The sequence below is a fragment of the Centroberyx gerrardi genome, chromosome 17 (genome assembly GCF_048128805.1).
Source record: "Centroberyx gerrardi isolate f3 chromosome 17, fCenGer3.hap1.cur.20231027, whole genome shotgun sequence".
In the NCBI taxonomy this organism is placed as follows: Eukaryota; Metazoa; Chordata; class Actinopteri; order Beryciformes; family Berycidae; genus Centroberyx; species Centroberyx gerrardi.
In genome coordinates, this window is record NC_136013.1 from 15,868,683 (window position 1) to 15,887,421 (window position 18,739).

Consider the following 18,739-nt stretch of genomic DNA (forward strand, 5'->3'; position numbering starts at 1 on the left):
ATGCACAGCCCTGCCTCCTGCGAGAGTAAACGTTTGATAAAACAGTTTAGAAGCGCATCTGCAGAGGTCGATTATATGTATTTAGCCCAGATAATGATTTCTGGATCTCATGTGCACTATAATTACAGACAGCACCTGTGCCCATTGCCCACCTGCAGTCATTACCATGAATGCCAAGCAGCAATTTAACCGTAATTATATCAACAAGGGAAAAAGGAAACAGGCAGTCAGCTACAGTACGACTCACTTACTTTACCCTTAAAAATGATGCTGCATTTTCAATGAGAAGGGAAAAACGTGGTCTAAGTAGGATTCCTGGAATGACCAGCAGCCAGTAGCCAGTGCATGAAAACATTTGAACATCCTCACCTCGGGGCGTATCAGTGTTTAAATCTTGCCAGCTGGGTTAGGGTTGAGCAATACAGGTGACATGGAGGACAGCAGGGTCAGGGCTATCGTTCAGGCTGATTGATGAGCGTGCTTGTTTTCACTGAGCCCAAGTATAGGCAAGAGGAGGAAAAGGAAAGCCGTCTTCAAGGCTCCCGTGTTTGCGTTCTGAGGACAGAGGTGAGAGGTCAGCCAGAGCTTTGGGGCTTAGCTTATTAAACCGATCCCTCCATTTGCCAGGGAGTGCTAGAGAGACGAGGGGCGAGAGAGGGAGGCTGCAAGGACAGGAGGTTCACATGTGAATCCTCACACCGGTGGATGCATGCTAAAAAACACACACACCTTCAAACTTGCCTGCGTGTTTCTCCTCTCCACGGTCATTCTGATGGGAAAGGAGAAAGGGGGAAGTGGCGAACCCTCTTAAGATCAATGAATGTGGTGGAAAAAGGAGTGGCCCGGGGCGGCCAATAGGGGCCGGGCCGCAGGGAGCTGGGGGAGATAACGTAAACAAGGAAACCACCTGATGTGAGCGGGGTCAGATAAACGCACAGCCCTCCACACAGGCAGGTGCTTCCTGAGTCCTGCTCTCTCAATCAGTCGAGCCTCGCTGCCCCCTCTCTCTTGCTTTCCTCAGTCTGTTTCTCTGTTTTCCCCCGATCTGTCACAAAGAGTTTTCCTAAAAGAATACTTGATAGATAGCGTGATGGCATGGTTTGAGGTCGAGCCACGTTCACCGCCTGCTCTCTTCACGCCGAAGCCAAGAGTAAAACATTATGGGACAGTAAAAAGCAGAGTGCATTGAGATTCACTCATGTGATGACCATCGTACGAGCAGTAAAGATAAGAGCGGCTCGCTGCTTGCAGCTGGGATAGCTAACAATGCTTAATGGCAAACATGTTTTGCTGTGGTCTGTGCCTGCAGATAAAGGACCTTTACCTTTGTAGGAGAGTGTCAGGTGAATACTGGAGATTGCAGAGACACTCGGTGTGTTTCCAGCCACAGATAAACAATCTGCACAGACTGATAGAATACCTCTTCATCTTTCAGCACGCCTCTCTTTCTTCCCTTTTATTTCTCTCTCTGTCTCTCTCTCTCTCTGTCTCTCTCTCTCTTTCTCCTTCTTTCTTTCTTTTTCTCTCTCTGCTGGCTAGTCTGGGATTGTTTTGTGCTGTCCAATGAGGAAGGAAGTCGGTGTGAGAAAGTGCCTGTTTTTTTGGGACCAACAGGAATTGGCCTCATCACAAGCGGTTCCTTTTTTTGCTGCTGGAACAATGCAGTGGCGTCACACCCCTCGACTGGACCTCGGCATTTCACATGGAAAAATGTTCCCAGAATTCCGCTCCCAGGCTCGGGGTAAGGCTGAGGATGGGGTGAGGGTGAGAGGGCGGGGGGTGGAGGGCGGAGGGTGACGGCTGTTAGCGGAGCGGGTGACACAAATTGACCAATGGACACTTGTCACTGCCACAACCACTCAGCTATGGAAAGCAAAGTTGCACCAATTCAAACAAAAGCACATTAAATACTTACAATTAAGTCAAGACAATTGTAAATTAAACTCTCAATGTAAGCACAGAACAGTTTGACACAAAAGAAAGTATAGCAGAGTCATTGTTGAAGTCCTGCTTAAATACAATAAATATTGTGAAGCTACATCACACACGATCATGCACCAACTCAGTATAATAAATACAAACTCTGGATGTGCAGCGGTGTACAAACTCATAAAACATCAAAATCTTCCCATCAGTGGTTAAGGAGAGAGAGCTTTTCAAATGCCACCCTACAAAAATCACTGATCACTTGCATAAAATCACTAGCGTTTTCCTACTGATGACATGGTCAGTGGTGTCCCGCCGGCATCTGACCACACAGATGAAAGGCTCAGTGAGCAGTACTGTGTGACAGGTCAGCTCAACGCTCCTCGGGGATTACATAAGCTTCTCATAGCACCGTGTTTGTAATTACCGTGAGAGGGTACACACTGCTGCTCTCTCAGAGCCTTATCAGCTCCAACATATCATACAGAGTTTGGTCTGCGAGCATGCAGCTCGGCCTGCTGTGCTTCAGTGCTGCATTGATGCAATGCAGCCAAGTGCACCTATAGGTTACAATGATAGTGTCTGCTACCACAGAAGTTCCATTAGCCATACAGGTAAGGAGACAGTATTAACAGCAGGGATGTAGATGGTAAACCTGACAGATGTAAATGCATTGCATACATCATGCTAAGTATTAATATCAAACTGATGCAAGTTATATAAAGATATGGCCTCTGAAGGGAGAAAAAGCATAAATTAAGTTTTTTAATTACCATGGCACTGGTCAACAGAGTAGCATCAACTCAAAAGCCTCTGCTGAGACTGATACTGTTAGGTGGAAATTAACTCAGTTTTATTAACAGGCTGTAATACGTTCCTGTCTTGCCCAATGTTGCTTTAATGTTTTAAACTCAGTAACTGATAGACGGTTCACCAGAGGTGGACCATGGGCAAAAAGACACTGAGAACATCCTTACCTTTTAAATAATAACTATAAAGCAAAGTCTCTCTCTGTCTCTGTCTCTGTCTCTGTCTCTGTCTCTGTCTCACTCTCTGTGTGTGTAGCATCACAATACCTTGGCGTGATAATAACATCCATTTTTGCGATATATCAACTACTGCAATGTAGTATTACAATATATCACAATTTTCTATTTCTTTCAATTGACTATGATTAAAACATTTTTTTTAATAATACCACGGTTGGAAATAAAATGTCAAAATCGATTATGCTTGTGAGCAAAAAGTCATGAATCTCTTTCAATGACCATTTTCTTAATGTTCAAGAACATCAGTTTCTGCTTTGCTGTGACCTTTCATGTATTGCCTTTAAAAACAAATATCAGCATAATGCTAATATCAATACAATATGATGAGGGTTGGCATCATGACATTGTATTGCATTGATTTTTCCTCAACTTCAGCAACATAGCGCTGCTTCTCCTGGGCAAGATAAACAAATTACTGCAGGATAGGGGTTAAATGTGCTAGGGTCTGCACTTATTCTATCTGTGTCATTCATCACCCTGGCTAATAAATCATGGGATGTATGAGAACGCAAGCGCTGCACAGGAAGATTAATTAGCATGGCGCAGTTTACATAACTATTCATCTAAATCCATTAGAAGTGCTCCAGCTTTGAAAGAAAACATCAGAAATCCATATGTCTACATCTAGGAGGGTTAAAAAAGGAAACCCACAGTACAAGCCATCATTATGTCACTAATCCATTGGACAGCAATGAGATATCACACTTCTCACACATTCATATTCCTCGGTTTTCCCTCATAAGGAAGAAATCAGTTATTTAGCGTGTGAGCATCGCATAGAGTGATGTATTTTTCAAAGGATGAAATATTAAAAGCATGACATCTATTCTATGAGTACATGGGCTGGAGAACATGAAGCCCTTGAGAGAAGTCGTACATCGGACAGAGACATGAAAATTGCCTATGAGAGCCGAGTCAGAAGAGTAAGGACTGGGGCAACTGGGGAGCCATGGGGTCAGGCTGGAATAACACTCCAGCCATTACCACTGGCAGCTAGGGAGCTCCTCCTGGGCTGTAGGGCCGACTGCAGAAAGTAGGCCACATGCATCACTCCTGCAGTCCGCCAGTTAGGCCCTGTGAGAAACATCACTCCCTTCAAACCATCTCATCAGAGGAGATCCAACCTCAATGAGGCTTCACTAGACAAGCAGGCTGCAGCCGTTCTCCTCACCACCAGTCTCCCGCAGAGAGAATTAATCAGACGACACCCAGTCAGCCCCTGTTGTCTCAGCGTGAGGCTGAGTAAACATGGATGCAAGGCCTGAATGATGTCAAACATGGCGCCAAGCCCACTCATTGGCCACAGGGGCGCAAATTGGCCATGAAGACATATACATCTTCCCTCTGCGTTGTACACTTCTGTTAATGTCATCAGCCAGCACTTAAGTTGACTTGGATGACAATCGCTCTACACAAAGGGACGTGCATCTGTTGTTTGCTCTGCGGCGTAGAGATGGGTTTGTGTGTATGTACACAGCCAGCAGTTATGAGGTCAACGGCAGTTCAGCTAAATAAATGGAATCCAAACAAAAGGTCGCATTTCACTCTGATGGATGCTGAAAGCGTCTGTAAGTAATGCTTGATGACTCTTGGTAGGACGCTGAAGAGGCCTTGCTTAGGTACAACACAACAGAGACAGAGTTAGTAGAGTCCTCACACTGCTTGAGCCCTCACCTACAAACACACACATTCCCCATCCATTACCCACGCACATACACTCCCACAGACGAGGACACAAAGCACAACAAATTCCCAAGAACCGCTGTTCGCGAATCGGAAGCAAAGGTAGGAAACCGGCCGAGCACAGACCAAATGGGAAAAGGACAAAATAGGAATTTCAAATCCTCAAAGGAAACAACAACGGACCCTCCTAAAATACCTCCTGGTCCGTCCATATAAATAAACAATAATATGACCAGTGGACCGTGGAGGTCATGTGCCCCTGGTCAGGAAGTGGAGGAAGAACAGCAGATAAGAGATCATTAAGTCTCTGGATAATTAAACCAGAATCACAGGCCTTTATCGCACCAGATCACGGCATCTAACAGCGTGGCATGCCAAGGTGAAATTACCAGATCCTAATCACTCTGATGGTGTTCAGCGATTATGGTGAACTTCCCCTACGGTGACATCAGGTCAGAGTCCATTCCAACTTTGAAGACTAATATTGGCTATTACTGTAATGAAAATCCCCCCTGCCTCTGATAGTAAAGCCAGACAAACTGTGCCTGTGGGGTTTTTTGGGTATATAACTTGCATCTGTGCTGCCCAACCACCGGTAGCCAAGGGAATGCACCTGTTCCCTTCTCATACTAACAGGTAGATTTATGCCTGATGGGCCCATTGTCTCAGGACGGTCGGGCTGAGAAGCTATCTGGTGCGATTTTAACAGCCCTCTTCACACCAACACGCTCTTCCCGCTCCTCCATTTCTCTCTTTCCCTTTCCTGCTGTGGGGTTTTGTCTGATGATGCTTTGACTCTCGCAAGGAAGGATTTCCTCAAGGCTACTTCCGCGCACACAATTAGCCTTGTGCTTGTAATCATTCAAATATTTGCTTGGACGCAAAAAAAAAAAAAAAAAAAAAAACATGTTCGGCTTTCATGTGCTGTGCATGTCCTTCACATATTCCTTTTCTATTCATGTGCAGAAAATATAAATACACATCAATTAAAAAAAACAAAACAGGAACAGGAAGACAATGACAGATAGACACTATTAGAAATGTATCTCCTTAAGCTGAGCAGGATGTGACATCATTGGGCAAGAGTGACAGATGTTGTGTCTATCCGGTCCCTGCTGACGCTCCATGTGTCGAAGGTGGAGCCGGTCTGTTAGGATCAATAGCCTGTATTGAAGGGATGGTTGGTCCTGCTGGCCGGTAGGAGGGAAGTGTGTGCTGCTGTTCCTGTACGGACGTCCCAGTGGATGGATCACTCTTTCAAACCTGGGGGGGTAGGGGGGGCTTTTGGCACACTGGCACACAGGCAGCTGTCACACACACACACACACACACCGCCTCAGATCATCCAGAAGCCTTGAAAAGTTTGTTGTTGAACCTCATATTACACTACAGGCATAATTGATGTTTTGAGGCCGCGATCCAGCAGGCCTCTCAGCACGTGTCCAACGAGCTACCACCTTCTCAATAGCCCGCATCTTTACACCTACACGCATCGCTAAATGGTGTCAGTGACTAAAGTGTGTTGTCAGTTGCGTTGTAAGGGTAGAGGAGTGCTGACACGGCGGTGTTTTGTCAACAGAGCGGCAACAGGGTGGCTGGAAAGTTCCAAAACAGCCCGGGGCTCCTATGAGACAGACAGGCGTAATGTCAGAGGCTCTGAATTCAGCTTAATGTCAACTGAAGGTTTGAAGGTTTATACTGACGATAAACTGGTGACCGTAACAGTTGTATACACTGGATCTTTAGAAGTCATATGTCTAAAGGCTTGGAGACATCAGTTGATCCGGAGGTAATCAGTTTTAGCTGCAGAGGTGATACTCACATTTAACAATATGAAAAACTAAATCACACTAACTAGGATGCCATATACTGTAGATTTACAAACTTATAGAAGACATGCTCCCAAGCAATAGGCTGCAGTATCACTACTAGACACATAATCAAAGTTTTTGTCCTAACAGTGGGGAAATTCAACATTTAAAATAATCATTACCTATGTCTTTTTGAGATCATTCCTTCCATTTTCTCCCACATTTTTAGTTGAAACAAGAATCCCAACAAAACTATGTGAAGAGAGTATTTTATTTTTTTATCTATAGGTAGGTTGATGGTTAAGACGGGACAGTGAGGGAAGGCAAACAATCCTCGCCTTTCTAATTGTGGCAGCAGGTGATTTCTCCTCTGAGGGCGACATGGTTAGATGCCTCAGATCCATTGGCAGCACACATCAAAAGCCCCATTGATTTGCTGGACAGATTGGGGCATAGAGATCAAATGTGCTGTAAAGAAGTGTTAAACTGCTGTGCATTAAACAGGGCAGATTTCTGGGCTAAAAGGGGCCATCTGTTAGCACTGTAGCTAATTTCCTATTGCACTTGCCCAGATTGTTGATACTATTGGAACAGTGACCAGAGCAGGCCCATGTCAGGCCTTACAGCCTTACAGCCTACTGATACTGCATGTTACAGAAAGGGGAGAGAACCAGTCTGAGAGGACAGCACGATAAAATAACTCTGTAAAACTTATTATTGATCAAATGTTAAATGCGACTATCCTCAGGAAAATGACACACAAACACAAAACTGGTTTGTTCTCTAGCCTCCACTATTTGATACTGTCACCATTTGACAGTATATCTGTGGCAGTTGACATTTCAGTCAAGTCATTTGTCCAAATACAAATTTACAGTAAAGACATACTGGCATTCGGCTGAGGGAAATTTAATTACAGAAGGTCTTTGATCCCTGCTATACTGGTGAAGGATACAATAATCTTCATATGTTTTGGAAATAAATCAGTATCAACAGAGTCTACTGGTGTGACTGTAGGCCTGCAGTATGAGCAAATGTGCCTTGTGGTGCTCATTTCTCACATCTGAAGAAAACCAAAGTCCAGAGTGACAGACAGCTGAAACAGCGTGTCCCTAATTGGATTAAAATATCCGTGGTTTGAGTAATGAGATTTCAAGCATGTTAAAATCTGTAAACTATGAACAGCTTGACAAGGCAAACTTTCCTGCGAATACAGACATTACAAATCTGCCAAGCAACAAAACAATTACATCAGGCAATTTGTCATAAATAGCAACTTGCCTATTAAGTCCAAGTCCAAAAGCGCTTTCATACCTCTTCATTTCCCAATCAAAATGTTATTTTTAGGGTTTGGATGCCAGCTGAAAAGCCATAGAACAATCAGAAGTCAGCTTTACAAAACACTGTCACAAAGAAAAATGATGCCCAACAGAGGGCTGCAGATGGACTTGCGGAGGGCCGATGTCTGGTTTCCAAGGCTGTGTTTATTCTAGAGCAACACAGGAGAAAAGAGCCTGTTAGGTTATTGTTTGCATTGGCCAAGAGTAAATAACCCTACAGCTACGGACTAAAATGTTGTATTATTTCAGGCCAGGTTTTCAATCTTAAAATACACAAAATAAATAAGGGCGCAACAAGATTGATAAAATGGGGAGATTGTGGTATAAATATTGAGAAAGTCTGCTAACTCCATTATCAGCGAGGCGCTTCTCCGTATCTGATCCAAGCCAGTGTTTTCTTTCATGCCACACAGAGAAGATGTTCCGATCCGAGCGCCGCTGCTTGTTTAGTACAGTCAAAAGCTTTGCACGGCACTGAAACCGGAGCCACAGTTGGGAAACCCTAACCAAGGTCCATCAATAATTAAAGCGTATGGATGTTTTGACGTGTATGAGGGGAAGGCTAAAGCACCATTACTGTATATAGCTCTCTCTACAAAGGAGATTGATGACACTCTAGAGTCTCTGGCACCCATATAAACTGCAGAGATGCCTCACCAGGAGATAAGTGACTAAGGTCAAGTTTGCTCCTACCGGGCGTACACTAAGCAGGACGTGAATATAGGGTTAAGCCGCTGCAGCATTGATACTCCACAGGATCCGCGCGATGCAGTCAATGGTGGGAACGCCGAGGGCTTCAATGCAGCAGAGGTATGAGATGTCCGGGCCTCTTACTCACACTGCTCCAGACTCAATAGTCCATTGTCTCTGCCCTAAAGTGGAACCTCAAACCAATAAGTCAGAGGTGGGGGGTTGGATATGAAGTCATCTCTGCAGGAGAGCGGTGCAGCCAGACACCTTCATGTGGCCAGGGAACAGTTCCTAAATCCTGTTCCCTCACCGCCGCACTGTAAATCCTCCCAGACAAGTTGGCCTGGTGCAGAGGTGATAAAGCCAACAATGCCTGTGCCCAGCGTGAGTTCACGTGCGATAAAAACCTATATGGCATTTCGATTTATTTGCTCAACAACCCTCCATATACTGTTTTGGGTTCATTTTGCTTTCCCTCTCTCAACAATCACTTGAACTTGAAAAGAGAAGAACGTTTTTCAACTGGCTCTGGTGGATGTTAGTTCAACAAATATTGTTGCACTACATGTAGGATACAGTCTTGACTTTAATTCAAACAAATGGTGCTTTCAAGAGGGGATTATGAGCTATAATGTGATATCAAGTGGCTGAACAGTTGGATGCTTGTGCTGGTTATGGTCTTTTTCCTATGCATAATAAATAAGTATAAAGTAAAATATAGTCTCTCTCTCTCTCCTTGTGTGTGTGTGCATGTGTGTGTTACAGCATGCATGTAGACATTTAGTCATCTGATTAAATTTGAACAGTGTATGTTTGTGCGTGTCTGCGTGAGAGAGAGAGAGAGAGAGAGAGAGAGAGAGAGAGAGAGAGAGAGAGAGAGAGAGAGAGAGAAAGAGAGAGAGAGAATTTGAAATAATCAACAGAACTCCAATACAAAATCCAATTAATCATTTAAGAAAGGACAGGATGATTACACTGGGCTTGTGCAAAAGATCTGAAAATAGCAACATTTCACAAGCAAAACAAACCTAATTATATGAATATTAAACTCAAACTATAATCAGTATCTTCACAATAAATCTTGGAGGGACCACTCCATTCCGTACTTAACCTCGCTGATGGGGATGAGAGAGACCGTAGGCCTGTTCAATTTAGCTCTCTACATTTTCAAATGATTTATGAGCTAGACAAAGTGTGTAAGTGTTTGGAAGGAGCAGCCATTATCATACAGCTGCGGGGTTATCAGCAGCTCCGTCCTCTCTGTCTAAAATAAATACAAGAGACAAGAGAGGAGGCTGCGGGGTCAGGAGCCGGCCGCATCCACGAGAATGGAGCGCGCAAAGACGCACAACCAGTTGATGATCCCTAAAGAAAAATGATATTCCTGTAATGTTGCTATAGGAACTCAGTGTGTCTGTGGTACTCAACAGTGAGTTTAGTGACTCTGTCGACCTTTAGGGTAGATTTGATCTCATATGAATTCATTATAATATTACAATAGGGACTTGTAACCTAGTTTTGCGGTAGCTATACTAGTGTTTTAAGGAAATGAAAAATACAGGATGCATGCAACGTGCAGGACACAAAATTATATTTATCATCTGAACCAGGTGAGTCAAAACATTATCTTCCTTTTCAACCATAAAAAAAATGCTGAATGTTAATCATGTTCGAGGCAAAAACGACGGTGCAGAGGAAAGTGGGCGGTGTTTATTGACTGGCAGTGTCTCTAATGACACTCCACTCCCGTATATAAACTGGGAGGGACGTCAAACATCCTTCATTAAGAGTCAGTATGCGCTGATGCACCACATGTGCGCATCGCTGTTGGCAGCACAAGACTCGCATCAGCACACCAAACACAAACATCTGACCGGCACGATGGATGGGCAACAGAAAGACAGAAGAATGACTAATTTGTGGATATTGACGTTACTGGTATTTGTCTAACCTCTAGCACTGGATAACTCGGGGTTTTTCCAACTTCTTCTGGATACGGATCGTGGAGCTGGATCTTGTCCCTACAGGCTTTTGAAGAAGGATTATATTTATTATCACCACTTTATTATAAGCACTCCATTTTCACCACCACTTGGAATAGGAGCGTTTTGCGGGAGGACAACTTGATTTTCAAAGGATACGCACATCAAACTCTAAAGAATGGCCGTTTGGTTCACCTCTATCCTCGCAATCATTATAACATTACTTACTCAGGTATTTTTTTAATTTTTTTTAATCTTTGCAATACAGTACAGGACTATTCTAGAAAAAAGCATGTTGAATTATTCTGTGTGCTCACTGTTTGTATCCTTTTAGGTTCTGGGATCAGGTGTGTTCGAGGTAGATCTCCATCAGTTTGAGAATACTAGAGGTTTGCTGGCAAATGGACTTAGTTGCGGCAGGACTGCAGGCTGCAGGACTTTTTTCAGGGTTTGCTTGAAGAACTACCAGACGGTGGGGTCTCCCGGGAACTTTTTATTTGGCAGAGGCACCACACCTGTTCTGGGCACCAACTCCTTCAGCATCCAGCAGGACGGCAGGCTGCGTCTGCCGCTCAACTTCACCTGGCCGGTAAGAGCACCTGTCCCGCTGTCCGGTCCACGACTTTTATTTATTTAGCATTGAATTGAAGTGAAGAAAAGAAGTGGATAAACTATCTGACATCCAATCGGTGACCATCATAAGGCATCAAAACCAACAAAATTACCCCCAAAAAATCATAGATTTTCAGAAAATCATTTTTTTCTTAAAAGACCATATCCTCTTATCAAACTGCTACCTACTGCATACTATGAATTTATGTCATTAATATTTATGTAAGTCACTGTCAACACTGTACGTGGGGAGATAGATAATAGTGGTGAGAATGTAACCTATGATTACAGCAGTCATTCTCCTACATTCTCTAATTGGGACAATTTATTTTGAATTATAGTGAAATTAAACTATTCCTCATTTTGCTGGGGACAACTTGGGACACTTTCACTTAACCCTAAAAACATTTTTTTTTTTTTTTTTAACAATCAATATTTCCTGGCAGTAGAGTCAAGTATAATGTAGACATATCAAGCGTGCCATTTATAATTTTTGTTTTTTGAGGTGACGTTTTTTCCCCATTTGTCCCCACAGGGTGCTTTCTCATTAGTTATTGAAGCCTGGCATTGTCCTGCATCGGATCTACCTGGAGGTGAGGAGCTGCGCTGTCTGTCCGCCGCTAGAGGGAGACATGTCGTGTAGCCTATGACTTATTACCCATGACACAATTCATTAATAACATCCACTTATTAATACATGTTAGCAAATGCATTTGGCGTTTTCAGAATTATGGATTCGTGTTTGTTAGCACGCGCTGTGAGTCACAGGACATTTTATACAATCGCATCTCTCCAACACAATTGCACTTCCCTTGGTTTATTTTTGGCGTGGGAAAGTGTAGAGGCTCAAGTGAGAATATGAAAGCCTTGCCAAAAAATCCTATGACCGCCTTTTCCTGTATTTTACACCTTTTTTGTTAGGTCCTTCATAATAGGGGAATAATGGCTACATGTGTTGCTGACAAAAAGGAAAAGGAAATTTCAATATACTGTACGCCTATTGTTATTTGAATCACTGAAAGAATAGTTGTTAGACTGTCAAAACACAATTACATGCACTACATCATAGGCTGTGGTCACCTGATACTTACAAAATGTGTCTGCTTTACTGTAGGCCTAACTTTTTATATGTCATGTTCTGTTCCTCACAGATACCACCAACCCTGAATTCTTGATTAGTTCTTTTGCCATCCAAAAACAGTTGGGAATAGGGCATGAGTGGTCCCAGGATGTGCAGACCGGGACGCAGACGGAGCTAAGGTACTCATACCGGTTCATCTGCAATGAAAATTACTACGGGGACACTTGTTCCAAAATATGCGCTCCAAGAGACGACCATTTTGGCCACTACACCTGCAAGCCTGACGGGCAAATAGCCTGTCTACCAGGATGGAAGGGAGAATACTGCCAAGAACGTAAGCAATCAGAGTAAAGACACCATATGGGCACTTTTCTTTGTTTCTGATAAAGGTCACAAGTCAGATTTCAGGCCAGGGTTTGCTGTAATATTGTCTACATTGGCGCTCAGATGTCATAGTAATCGTCAAGGATGCAATGATTTAGGCATGAGTAAACTGAAGAAGTTAGACATAGGAGGCCCTCCTTTACAGTGACAGCTAAGATGCATTAGCCTCTTGTGGATGGATACCATTTAATACTATTGTATAAAAAGTAAGAACGCTAATGTCTTTTATTCTTAATCAGTGATAACTGTATTCTAACAATAATGTCATTCTTCCGCGAAGCAATATAGTTCTTGAACAGGAGCCAAAAAACTAGGTTGCAAAGCGACACATACTGTATATAGCCTAGGCCTACATCCTGGTATGAATGGTGATTTTCGGCTGGCGCATTTATATGCAACAACTGCTATGTGATCACAGGTGTGTGTTTATCAGGTATTTTACAACTGCTTCGAATGTGACTCAGCCAATCACAACTGAGGATCTATTTACCGGAACTATCTACACAACATTTAAACAGAGGTAGGCCTACTTGGTGCACTTTCCCTCTAGGCGCGTGCGGGTTGCCTAATCCAGGGCGGTGGTCGCCCAGCAGCACGCGCCGGGGTTAATCGCGGCATTATCGTCCGCCACGCGCCACTAAATTGCGGGCTCTATTGTTGAACCGGGAGGGCAGCAGCTGCAAACGGGGCTCGAACTGCCCACCGATAACAATGGGGCAGCTGTCCCGCTTTTTGAGAACAAGCATCTGCTCCGCACTAACCAGCCGTTTAACACTAGTCTTGTAACCATGCAAAATCAATGTCACATACAGCGCAGAACAGGCGCAGCAAATTATGGTTTCTCATTGAAATGGCCAGGTAACAGGTTTTATTTCGAGAAGAAAAGCATTTAAAGGTGATAAATGCCAAATTAGGAGCTTGTTAAAAATGCCACATTAGAAGCTTATTAGGTCTTGAGCTTTAAGTAAGTATTTAAATTGTCTCTTCTTCTTTTTTTACAGCAATCTGTCTTGAGGGGTGCAGTGAAAGGAATGGAAATTGCACATTACCTGGAGAGTGCAAGTGAGTATTCACTTATTTGGCTGTATGTTTACCTATTCATAAAAAAATCTCTCCATTTTCAATTTTCAATTGCCAAAGCAGAAGTTGACAAAAAAATTGCATTCACTACAGAACAATAACAAATAGATTAACTATCAACAATGTTATACATTTAGTATTGCTGCCCATTTCCCTTAAGGTGTGACAATATATTTGACTTACAAAAATCCTATAATAGATTTTAGTAGGATTCTATACAGATGTCACAACAAAACTATAAGCTATACATAATATTCTACAGTATAGTATTCCACAGTGAGTCAGAATTTCAGTGTGAGTGTAATAACAGTGTGAGCGTTAATGTTTGTGTATGAGCCCACAGTTATTGTGTACTGTTTGTGTGTGAGACAGATGCAGAGAGGGCTGGCAGGGCCTCTTTTGTGATGTGTGTAAACGCCACCCGTTCTGTAAACACGGCACCTGCGAGGACTCGTGGCAGTGCACCTGCAAGGAAGGCTGGGGAGGCCTGTTCTGTGACCAAGGTCAGTCCCTACCTCTCATCTGCTTTCTTTTTCAAAGCTGCAAGGGAAAAAAAGAGCAAAAGAATGAAACTCAATTGTGGTTAGGGGTCAATGGCTATGTTATGGGTAGTAAATAAAACAATGCTGCCTCAGGCTAACATGACAACCCCAACAAACAGGTGTGATCCTCAGCTTCAGTAGAATATAAAGACAAGAGGCAAAAGTTATTTTTGGAGATGTTCTGCTCGTAATCTTTCCACACACATTTGTTTGCAGATCTGAACTACTGCACCCACCACAGACCCTGCGCTAACGGGGCCACGTGTATGAACACGGGCCAGGGCAGCTACACTTGCACCTGCCTGCCAGGCTTCAACGGGGTCAACTGCGACTCGGAGGTCAGGGAGTGTGACAGCCAGCCCTGTCGGAACGGAGGCCACTGCCTGGTGAGTCCGGAAGTCTCTCTCTCTCCTTTCCCACAACACAGGCTTTCCTGTTTTTGTTTTTGCCTCAGTCTATCTGCTAGTCCAGGAGGATGCTACCGATTGTCGAGTCGCTGGATGACCCAGTTCACAGACTCTCTACTGTAAATAGAATTCAAACTGAGGATGAAGGGGGTGCGTGGGGGGCAGTTATGAATGTGGTGCCATAAGCAAATCTGACAGGGAGCTTGTTGATAAACTTTACATGTCTTTGCCTGCAGGACACTGAGAGCGGCTATAGGTGTGCGTGCCCACAGGGGTTTGAAGGGACACACTGTGAGCACAGGATGCTGACCTGCGCAGATACACCCTGCTTCCACAAAGGGAAGTGCAGAGAGAGGGATAATGGGCGTACCTACATGTGCGAGTGTCCAGCGGGCTACACCGGCCTCAACTGTGAGAAGAAAGTGGATAAATGTACCTCACTGCAATGCACCAATGGTAATACAGCATATTCTCTCTGCATCAAAAATAATATATTCTTTCTGTACATCTATACATGAAATAATAATGTGAGTGATTACAGAGAGTGAGGGACAATGCTGCTTTGTTTTGCACAGGTGGACACTGTGTGATCCATGGTAACCTCCGACTCTGCAGCTGCCGCTCGGGCTTCACGGGGCTGCGCTGCGAGATCAACATCAACGAGTGTGCCATGAACCCCTGCGCCAACGGCTCCACCTGCATAGACCGCATCAACGACTACACCTGCACCTGCCCGCCGGGCTACAAGGGCCGCAACTGTGACAAGCCCACAGACCGCTGTGCCTCTCAGCCCTGCCTGAACGGAGGGACCTGCACCGCCGGAGCCAAAGGCCAGCCGACCTGCGTCTGCCCCGCCCATTACAGCGGCCCCCAGTGCCAGTCCTACGACGTGCCTTCAGCCATTACCCCCAGCCCCAACATAGGCTGGGTGTCCAGTGACAGGCTGAGCTGGGCGGCCATCAGCCTGGGCGTAGGCCTGGTGGCTCTTCTGGTGCTTCTCTGCATGGTGGCCGTGGTCGTACGCCACGTCAAGAAGCAGAGGAACAGGGAGCGGGACTCGGAGACCATGAACAACCTCTCCAAGGCCGACTTTCAGAAGGAGAACCTCATCTCCACTCTAGAGCTCAAGAACACCAATAAAAAGATAGATTTGGAGGTGGACTGTCCCAGGGAAAAGTCCAACCACAAACACATCAACCACTACCACCTGGACTACAAAACCTCCAAGGGGTACAAGGGTGAACTGTCCCTTTTGGGCAAAGATGAAAACTGTGAAAAGACAATAGAAGACAAAATGCCATTGAGTAGAATGTACAGGTGAGTGCACATGAAAGGATTGTAATGAACAGCTGTAGTAAGGTGTGGCATTTATATTGCGTAGATAAATGTAAGAACTCTACAAAAAGTATTGATCCATGCCTATAATTCCCTGTTTAAGTATTACGTAGTGTCATGGCTGTTCAACATCTCATCATTCAGTACCGCAAAGATTGGAACATCAACTCCTTCATGTCGGTGTAAGATAACATTGGTGCTGTGCTTAATAATTGACACAAAGTCTCTTTACTTCACAGTGAAAGGCCGGAGTGTAGAATATCAACGATATGTTCTTCCAGAGATTCAGTGTACCAGTCTGTGTTTGTAATAGCAGAGGAGAAAAATGAATGCGTCATAGCAACTGAGGTGAGCTTTTTTCATATTTAAACTGTTTTCCCGTTTCTTCTGAGCATGGCCCTGCATATATCATCAATTAATCAGCAACAGACAATTTGTTTTTACTTTAATTTCCGAGCTGCTGAGACGGTCACTGATTTGTTCTCTCTCTTCTCTCTCGCAGGTATAATAAATGGAAGATATTAGTCATTCTGAACATTGGATGTCTTCTGGACTGTTTACAAGTGTAGAGAGACTGGGATTTATTTAAATGCAACTTGCTGCTCTTGAAAACTTGATAACTGGATGGAGCCTGTGCGCTCTTTGAATGCAATAGAACTCAAGCTACTAATTTTTGTTAGAATGTAAAGACTGAAAAGACTGTTGTGGGAAATAATGAGCAAATCTGACTCACGGACGCGCCTCTGATGTTTTCGATTCAGACCCTTGTCTGGTCCGTCCAAGTTCATCCAAGGGCAGCGGGCGTAGATGTTTATGCCTGCGTGTTGATTAGTAGAAGAGGACTATCTTGATGTACTCCTCTCCACCTTATTGCGATAATCAGCAATCAACAAATCAACTTACTGCCAACAAGCCTGTGGAAGGAGCCAGCCATTTCCATTTTCAGTGGCCTGGCTATGCGCTATGCAAGCAAAAATGAGCATTGTGCTAAATAGAAGAGTGACAAAAAACTACTGAAAACGGTTCATTTTTGAAGAATATTTGAGGCATGTCAGTTTTGTAAATCTAATCCTTTTGATAAAGAATGTATGCAGCCCAGATCACAAAGCCTTATGTATGGGTTTAAGAACAACATTGTGCCCCGCCTTATCTTGATTTCTTTGCACAACAAAATGGAGGTAACATAAAAAAATCAATTGATGCAATATGCTACAGCGCCAGGGAAACTCAAGATAAGGCCTCATTTTACCTTATGCAAGATCACCCATAAATAAAGACAAAGAAATACATGAAGTGACTATCGTACCAAGGACGCCTTCAATTGAAATTACTGAACCAATAATGTTATTTTGTAAGATTAGTCTTTCATTAGTAATTTAAGAATATGAAGCACTGATCTTTTTCTTTCTATGTTTTATAAGATTATTTTGTATATAATGTATATTTATATGTTAAGATTAGAAGTATGAAATGTACATTTGTTTTTAAGTTGATGCCCCAAAAAGTTGAATTTATTTTTAAAATGTTGTTGGTGTTTCTTTCTTTTTTTTTTTTTTTAAGAAGAAAAAGTAACAATGAATACATATCTGGTACACTGTTTGTTTGTTGGTCTTCAATGGTTGAGTGTACGTGGTCAAATAGAGATCCTGATTTGCCTAAATGTTGGAATCATCTAGAATCTTTATTTGTGTCACCTGGTGTGGAAGTGGCTTCATTGTCTAGATAATGTTTGGCCTTGTAGCATTTCTAACGATTCCATGTGTATGTCCATGACAGGCATGTGTCAATGTGATGTGAAATCAATGTGCTAGCAATCATTCAGTGGACAGTATTGTAATTGGCAGCAATGTAAGGACTTGCTCAGACAAAAAGATATATATTTAAAAAATCTGTATGTGAAAATAAAGAATTCTCGTGGTCTTTTTACCCAACTACTGTATAAATGAACCTGTTAACTGTCACATCAAGGCTCTGAGGAACAAAGGACAAGCCTAGATATGATGCATCATACGGTATCTTCTATCAGAGTCACCTCTCATGCCTCTGCCAGTGGTACGCTTAGAGACCAAGCTTGAAAACTGAAAGGGAGGGGTTAGACTGAGGTACTTAACAAAACTAAGCAGATGCTTGTGGCTGTGTCAATGAGAAAATCAGCATATGCCCTTTCACTGCTGGAGCGTGAGCAGAGCGAACAGGGCCCCCGGAGCCCGGCCTCTGCCAAGTCTCCAGCTCTGAAGCTGCACACACAATGCCCAACTGACACCACAGCAAATTACGTTGTTACTCATAACATCTCCTGCACTTCCTTCAACTTCTGTCATTTTCAAATTGCCATCCCATCACCCACCCCCCACACACTTAACCCCCCTCCCACTAGAATGCATTTTTACTGCTCTGAACTCCTGTTTGTGTGCAATACATACAACATAATCTATTTCCCCAGCACCCATACAGGTGAATGTTCCCTTATTCTTCCCTTATCTCTTCTCATGCATCTGCCTCAAATGAAAAGCAGCAGGTTGAAGACTGTAAAAGGTGCTTGATGTCTCAAGGAGTGGAGCAATGTCTTTAAGTAACACTTGGGGGCAGTAAGCCCTGTGTTCTTCCACTTCCACAACATACAGTGTGTAGCTCACAAAACATCCATGCATTGGTTATGAGATCATGCCATATAGGGGACATATCAATATTATACTGGTTTATAGAAGTAGGCAGAGGGCAAATCAGCTCAAGCAGTCATTCATCAATGACCAGCCTGGGCACAAGGTGCCAGAAACAAACCTAGGCAGAACACAGACACGTAATGAGCTTAAGACA

The 18,739-nt window shown here is 43.6% G+C and overlaps 1 protein-coding gene across 1 annotated transcript; it reads left to right on the forward strand.

Annotated features, from left to right (window-relative positions):
- The first annotated feature begins 10,324 nt into the window (after positions 1-10,324).
- LOC139931681 (delta-like protein 4) lies at positions 10,325-17,848 on the forward strand. The gene is made up of 11 exons (XM_078289571.1): positions 10,325-10,713; positions 10,816-11,070; positions 11,629-11,686; positions 12,245-12,508; positions 13,560-13,620; positions 14,011-14,141; positions 14,397-14,566; positions 14,824-15,043; positions 15,163-15,904; positions 16,162-16,270; positions 16,425-17,848. The coding sequence occupies exons 1-11, from the start codon at positions 10,660-10,662 to the stop codon at positions 16,428-16,430; spliced, it is 2,070 nt and encodes a 689-aa protein (XP_078145697.1). The 5' UTR covers positions 10,325-10,659; the 3' UTR covers positions 16,431-17,848.
- The last annotated feature ends 891 nt before the right edge of the window (positions 17,849-18,739 follow it).